Below are 7944 nucleotides of genomic sequence, written 5' to 3'. Positions count from 1 at the left end.
ATGGATTGAACTCTCACCCTGAGCATGCTGGGAAAGACCCTCATACTGCAGTGTCTGTGGGTGGTTACTGAGCCTCACGTGAGAAGAACGATACCACACATGTGAAAATATGAAGTGAAAAATCCGCCTACTAGCTAAACGTTTGGCACATTAATAACTCATCTGTCTGTTTAACCTGTACACAAACACTACGGTGAAAACTACAGTCTGTGGTTTTACTGGTGGCTACATGCTGAAACTTTCTTTCAGCGTGTCGCCTCGTCTTTTGTTTATTGCTTCATGGTCGGGTGCGCTGACTTTTACCTTTGAGCCAGGCTCGCTGCCACTGTTCTCAATCTGTAGGATGAACTACGCCAATCTCCTGCTGGCTTTATTTTTAGCTCCAAAGTGCTTCTTTTTTTTTTTAGGGGCACTAAGCAGTGCGTCATAAACTTTTAGCTTTAAAAATCAAACAAATTTGTGCCTTTTCTGCATCAATTTAAGGTGGAAATGTCTTTATTTATGTAAAAGAGGGCACAGAAGTTGGGGGTTAATTCAGAATATATTGGAATATAATGCAGTAAGGCTCTTAAGCATTCTGTATTATTTTCAAATGTTTATCCTCCTGTCGATCAGCTTCTCTCATTTCACATTATCCCTGTTGTGTCAACACATATATTGGCTGGATTTACTCTCCTATCCTGTTTTGTGTCTTTTCTTTGGGGGAAGTAGCTTCTTTAAACCTACTCTCATCAATTTATCTGAATTAAATCTTCAAACTCTTTGCCTTTAATAGCTTATGTTCAAAACTTTCTGCACAACCGCAGCAGACCACACATATTTGAGTCTGATGCACAGAAGAACAAAGGCCTGTTTCTGTCAGAGGCATTGTTGGGGGAAACAAAGTTTTGAGTGGGATGTATCGCTTGAAATCTACGTGTCTCTGTCTGTCTATGTGTAAAAGTATGCATTCAGGAAGGTATGGAAAAAGTTTGGATAGAACAGTTTTTGCTCAGAAGCATAGATGATAAAGTAGGAACCATTTCTGGTAAGTCATGACCAGTTTAGAAGGAAGCAGAGAGGGGGTTAACAAATCAAAAAACTCAACAATCCTAGTTTAAACTTTTTAATAACGTCTATGCTTTGTCGGCGCTATCAAAGACCAGCAATTTAAAGTTTCATTTACTCCTAAATATGGTCTTAATTTATGCTTGAAAGGTCAGAAAAGTGAGTGCGATGGAGAAATCACTCATTCCTTCCACATCTGCCATTTAATATCATAAATTTGTCTTATGTGAGTGACAACATGAGCTGAAGTCTCTGCGGGCCTTGGATGCCTCCCTCTGATCAAACCGGGATCGCGCCTTTGAAATCGATCAGCCTCGATGCGTAGACCTCATCAGAGCTACAACCCCACATCAGAGAGCCGAGAGGAATTCCCAAGCCATGACTGAGCCGTGTCTGCGCTGGATGGCCAGATCGGAGAGGAGAGGGGGGTTTAAAAAACATCATGTGGCTTTTTTTTTTTTTTTTCTTGACTCTTGAATGCATGGGGAGGTGGCGGTGTAGATTCTGAACCCCCTGAGGGTGTATTCCACTCTGAGAAGCTCAGCCCACTGAATGACTGGAGATGGTTCTCTGGGTGGCGTATGCATGCCTCGCATACCACGGCCGTGACATGCCTGTGTGAGTGCGTGGAGGGGGATGTTCTGTGTGCCATCGGACTGGTGGAAACAATGACAGACGGACCAAGATAGATATGGAGAGAGAGAGATGGATCTACAAAGGGATGCCTCAGAAGAATGAGGAAACCATAAATTCCACTTAATGAAGTTCTGCGAGGATGACAAGCAGACAGAGCGCCATTTTGTTAACACGGGTTCATCCGTGGGATAAATGAGGGCCTTGTTGATGGGAACGAGGAGGTAATTTGGTTAAGGTTGCCAAAATTAAGAGTAACGGCTTTAAAAGAGGCAGCTGGTGGATATAAACGCATGTATCCCGGCTACGGAAAGGCGTCCACCAGCTCTCATAACTCAGTTTAAAACACATGACCTCTGACCTCGCTGGATCGCAACAGGGACCCATCAGCTCTGGGCTCCCGAAAATAAAAAAAATGCAGTGTCATTGCTGTGATCGTGGGATTCTGTGGTCTGGCCAAAGAGACCTCATTACTGGCTGACAGGCTGATTCACTGTCTCGCTGTCTGTGTCGGTGACAAAGCAGCCCCAGTGCCATCGCAAAGTCTCCGCCGAGTGCTTATGTAACAAGTTTACTCTTGGAAAGCCGGCCCTGTCACTCAAAATCCAGAGGAGGCCATTAAAATTCCTCCTCGATGCACTGTTTCCTCCGCGGTCGTCGTGTGAGGGTTCGTTTGAGCTGCTGGACGTCGCCGTGAAAAGGAAGATATCTTCAGATAAAGTTGGAAAGAGATGCCTCAGATAGCTGGAACACACGAGCTGGGAGTGACACTTGTTTTACTTCTTAGGTCACGAAAACTACTTTTTGCAGGTCAGATGCTTTGATTTCTATCATCGTTTAAGCTCTGATAAGGAAAAACTCTGGTATTTCAGAGGAAAAACTGTGGAAACGTTGTTTATTCTTCATTTTTTAGATGGTTATCATCTCGTGGAAATTTTGGGGGGGTCTCAACCCAACCTCGAATCTGCTGATAAAACATTTTTGCAGGCATTTGAGATGATTTAAGCAACATTTGTCCCTATGTGTGTGTGTATGTGTGCTTTCGCTCGAGTTTTCTACATTTACACTGATTCTCCACATGTAGTTTGACTCATTTGAAAATGGAATTTTGAGGAAATAACTTACATGACTTGATCGTTGCTGATTAATGGGAAAGAGATCAGATCAGAGTATTCCATTCAGACATGCTTTGAAGGAATTTATGGCGGTTCCAGCGATATTTATGAGCCTGTTTATCCATCTGTTGGCATCCCTGGATCACATCAGATGCAAGTTTCAGATGTGAACAAGCTCAGACCTGCTTTTCTCCAACTTTTAAACACTTATACTGATTTTCCAAATTTAGTTTAACTCCTTTAAAAGTGGAAGTGCGTAGAAATGCATCATGTGATCTGAAAGCAGCTGACTGTTAAGTTACACCTAGATAAGAATATCTTTTACTTGAACCACATCCTGATATGTTCTGACAGACTGTGTCATGCTTCCAGCTAGATTTGTGGTACTTTTATCCATCTGTAGCATCCCTGTATCACATCACATGCAGCTCTCAGATGTGTGATTTAAGAAGCATCTAAATAAAGTTAATGAACAAAGTTTAAAATCTGTCCAGAATCTTCCAGACATCTGAAACAGTGGAGAGAAGAAGAGGGGGTGAAAAAAAAAAGTCCTTGCTGATCCTCCAGTGGGGTGGCAGACTGTTGCAGTGACAGGCGGTGGAGGAGGCCCATCCCCCCGGCTGCACATTGGACGGAGCCCGGCTGTCCCGCCCAGGGGAGGAGACTCTGGTCGATTTTGAGGCGCGGTTGAAATACTCACAGCCGTCTCCCTGACATCCTTTAATTTGAGCTCAGCCGCCGTGGGGTTCACACTGAAAGGGGGGTCTGCTCGTGTCCTAACCTAGCCAGGGAAGAAGGAGATCCAGTCGGATTTTTTTCACCTAATTTGGGCAAAATCTTACCCATCCAAGAGTTGGATTTTTTTTTTAAATCTCCAAAAAAGCTCCTGGAGGTTTTTCTTTTTCGATTTTCTTTTTTTGTTCAGAACACCTAAAGGGAAAAAAAAATAATAAAATGGGAGCCCAGTTGTCCAAGGGTGGAGTAGCTGTGGAGGGGAAAGCCGCCGCCGACCCTGCTGCTGCCAAAGCCAACGGCCAGGTGAGTGCAAGGAGGCCTGATGTGGCGAGCATCAGCGGGGAGCCACATGGCACCCAACGCCCACTGGCAAGCATGGGTGCCACGGCGGGGCGCAGGGTGCCAAGCTGTTGCTCTTCCATAGTCTGCACCGAGAGCGAGAATCTTTTACTATGTGTGTGTGGGGAGGAGAGAGAAAAGCACATCAAACTGAATGAATTTAAAGCGTCTCGGTGAGGAGACCTCCAGCAGCGCAGCCGTCGAGTGGCCATGCTCGTCCCCGCTCAGCGCGCACCAGACGCGCCTTTGTTAATTCCGTCTGCGGGTCCCACGGGGGCAATTTACCCGCAAATTTACTGCAAGAACGTCAGATTCGGGTCGAAATGAGCGATCGAAGCGTGTTTTCTCTCATGAGTTGGCTGTGATCGCTCACATAGTCGCTCTCGCGTCGAACAAAAGATGCGAAGCGAACGGTGCAAAGGATGCAAATGCGCTCTGATGGAGGCGCATTTGTGCGGAGTTGCAAACAAAGCCGCGACCGGGCGCCTGTTCAGAGCCGCTTTACGGCAACTTTTACACATTCAAAGCGGGTTTCCACGTCTAGCAGGACGAGTTTAGAGAAGGAAGTTTGTGTAAATGTGAAGATGTGAGGTGGAGGATGGAGACATGACCGAGTCTGACCCAGATCAGCCTTTCATGTCCATTCAGACACGTTGGTAAACTTGTGTGAGCGACTTTTGGGCTGTAGACGCTCCGCTCTTCCCTGTGCCGGTGAGGGCAGCAGCTTTCCGGACTTTCTCTGCTGGATGGACTCAGTCTTTGTCTGAGCTGATGTGAGCCGCTGCTCTCATGCAGGGAACAGGGCTAGATGTGAGCTGCAGCTCTTGGATGAGAGCAGAAACCAGGTTTCACGGGGATTCCTTTGTTCCCCAACTCGCTGGCCGTGTTGATGTTTTGGTGCAGCACTACTGCCCCCGTGTGGCCGCCCTCGGCGCTGCAGACAGCTGTTGAATCCCTCTGAACCGCTGTCAGCGCTGGCAGCTTCCCTCAACTACAACAAGGATTAACTGCTGGAGTAAATGGGCTAATGCTAATCTGACATATGCCACGTCTCTTTTAGATTTATTTGCACTGTATTCAATTGCATTTGTGCATATAGATGATTCTCTATTTCCAGAGGCAATGTGTGTGTGTGTGTTCTGACCCAGCCTGATTATTTAAACCCCTGACTAATGAGTCCTCTTCTCTGCAGGAGAACGGCCACGTCAAAACCAATGGCGACGTTTCAGCCAAGCCTGACGGGGAAGTGGCTGCTGCAGATGGAAACGGAACAGCCGAACCAGCCAAGGAAGGCGAGACCAGCGCCGGGGACGCCATCGAGCCCGCCCCAGCGGCCGAGGGCGAGGCCGCCAAAGCAGAGGGCGAGGCCGCCAAGGATGGCAAGAAGAAGAAGAAGTTCTCCCTGAAGAACTCCTTCAAGTTCAAGGGCATCTCGCTGAAGAAGAGCAAGAAGGGCAGCGAGGAGGGCAAGGAGGAGGCCACCTCCCCCACGACCGAGGACAAGCCCGAGGAGAACGGCCACGCGGCCAAGGAAACCAAAGAGGAGACGCCGGCCGCTGAGGCCAAAGAGGACGAAGCTGCTGCCGCTGCTGCTGCTGCTCCCGCCGCGGCCCCTGCAGCCGAGGGCGAGGCCAAGGCGCCCGAGGAGGCCCCACCGACAGAGGCTGCCCCCGCCGAGGAGGCCGCCGCCCCAGCCGAGGGCACGACACCTGCAGCCTCCGAGGGCGAGGCCAAGGCAGAGTGACTGCACCCCCGCCACGGCACCTGAACTGATTTTCCAAGATTAAAGTATATAAATATATATATGAGAGACTCGTGCCACGTTCTTAAAGTTATAAACAAAACTACAAAAGAAGACAAAGGATATATCACGTTTGCTGATTCAACCACCAGTTCACTGCCTTTTATTAGTTCTTCGACAGACGGAATCTCACCGGGCCCTCTCATGATGACAGCGTCGGCTTGTGTCGCCCCCCCTCATGGTACACACAGGGACTGGCGTGCGGCGAAGGTAATGGATTGGATGTGGAGCGAATCAGGAATACTGACTTATTTTCCCAATTCATGGAGAAGCATCCTTTTTAACAGCGTGGCAGCCCTATAACATCTTCTTTTTCTTTCTCATCTTTTTTTGGGATCTAAAAGTTGTCACCGTTGCGGAGCGGGACAGACCATCTCCTTCACTCGAAATGACTGTTATATGGACACATAAACCTTTCAAATGATCTTATTAATTTTTAGAATTCTACATTCCTATGTTTTACCCCCAAATTTCAAGTATTTTGTCATGTATAGAAAAGTAAAAATCGAGGGGAGGTGGGAAAAAGAGCTATGTCTTTGTTCGTGCATTTTTGATTCTTTTTCTGGCTAAAACCACCAATTCAAGCTTCTTGAGTATTGCAGTGTTCACATTTCAGAGTTTATGACGCAGGGTTTTGGGATTGTGTACAAAAAAAAAATGTGAGCTTTTTATCTGCAAACTGTCTCTGTAAATATGTTTTGGCCAATATTTTTGGTTCTCTTTATTTTGCTATCGTTTGAAGATGTTAATGGTTTTATTGTAACTTTTAATAAGGGTAAATAAATGTTCGATCCCCTCTGTCTCGTGTCCTGCCTTGTGATTCGACACCATCAGCACACACTTGACACCAGACTGGAAGGTTCCCCAGCTTCACACCATAGTCTGGAGCAGCTATTACGTCATGCACGCACAAAAACAATTGAAACCTTACTGACTCAGATATATTATTCAATCATAATAAATGAAATTAAACAACACATATGCAAATGATGACATTGCTAATCAATTAGATTATGAGAGAAGAATAAATAAACTCTAGATATTGCTTTTAAACTCCAATCAGGAGCAAAAAAAATGGTGAGTCATACTAAAATAAAATGAATGAGTCACTCTTTTCTTAGCAAAACATACATTTTACACGCATATAAATCCAAACAATGAGCTTCATGGCTGCACACTTGGAGCCACGTGCAGCAGCAATTAATATAATCAACATCAGAGTCTAATGAAGCTGTATCACACATCATCATCATTATTAAATTAATTAGGATGTTTACTCATCAGACCCACTGAGTGATGATTGTAATTTCTGGTCTGTGGCGCCCTCTGGTGGACACAAACATGGGCTGCATGTTTCTGAGCGCCCTGCTGCTCCTCTGCTCGTAGTAAACACGTTAACACCTCGTTTACACGTTGTTGCTGTTTGGGGATGAGCCAGTGATCGAGCTGCTTCTCTGCAGATTTGGCGAGACTCGCTGTGAACGTGGCACAGAAATCATCAGTAGAGCTCAAAGACAGTGATGAAACAGGAGCAGCGGCCGCGACAGCCCGTGGAAACACCCGGAAATAAATCGGTGGAACTGATTGAATTTGGATATTACTCGTGTTTAATAGTAGTTTTCCGTCCAGGGGATATTAGCTGCTATGATATTAGGTGCACCAGACGAGGTGGCCGAGTGGTTAAGGCGATGGACTGCTAATCCATTGTGCTCTGCACGCGTGGGTTCGAATCCCATCCTCGTCGGAAGTTTTCTGTTGCGGTTAAATAAATGAGCGCCTGTTCCAACTCTTCACTATGCAGGTCTTTAGTTCAACAGGAGAATCAAACGTTTGCTTTCCTCGATTCTGGTGAGTTTTCTGCACCTGTACGTGCTTTTTCTGTGTCAGTTTATGTTGGAAATGTGGGGGTTAGCACCGTCGCCTCACAGCTAGAAGACGCCTGACCCTGGTTTGGATAGCTGGGATCGTTCTGTGTGGAGTTTTGTTGTTTAAAGACAGGTGCAGTGCCCTAAAGTGATCGTCTGCCACAACCCGATAGTTGTATGGCCTAGTTGATCCGGGTCAAACATTCATAACAACATGATCTCCTTTGCATGTCTCAGCATTACTATATCTGTTCTGTGCCCTACATTATAACCAGTCCAGTTAGTTTTTACCTGTTGAAATAGCTTTTAAAGACCAATTCAAATTATGTAATACAGTTTCCCAAATGTCACCACAGCTCCTATACAGGACCTGAAAGGTTATTAAAAGTCTTGATTTCATTAAGTGGTA

At 46.1% G+C, this 7944-nt stretch overlaps 1 protein-coding gene and 1 non-coding gene across 2 annotated transcripts; both read left to right on the top strand.

The window, feature by feature from the left end:
• The first annotated feature begins 3490 nt into the window (after window positions 1–3490).
• Window positions 3491–6470, top strand: marcksl1a (MARCKS-like 1a). The gene is made up of 2 exons (XM_008293391.1): window positions 3491–3833; window positions 5062–6470. Exons 1-2 carry the CDS (start codon window positions 3750–3752, stop codon window positions 5611–5613), a joined length of 636 nt encoding a protein of 211 aa, XP_008291613.1. The 5' UTR covers window positions 3491–3749; the 3' UTR covers window positions 5614–6470.
• An 862-nt stretch (window positions 6471–7332) lies between these two features.
• trnas-gcu (transfer RNA serine (anticodon GCU)) lies at window positions 7333–7414 on the top strand. The gene has a single exon. It is a non-coding gene; the product is annotated as a tRNA-Ser (tRNA).
• The last annotated feature ends 530 nt before the right edge of the window (window positions 7415–7944 follow it).

The sequence above is a fragment of the Stegastes partitus genome, unplaced genomic scaffold (assembly GCF_000690725.1).
Source record: "Stegastes partitus isolate 25-593 unplaced genomic scaffold, Stegastes_partitus-1.0.2 Scaffold880, whole genome shotgun sequence".
Taxonomy (NCBI): domain Eukaryota; kingdom Metazoa; phylum Chordata; class Actinopteri; family Pomacentridae; genus Stegastes; species Stegastes partitus.
The sequence above is the reverse complement of the archived record's forward strand: the minus strand, read 5'-3'. Positions and strand labels throughout refer to the sequence as shown.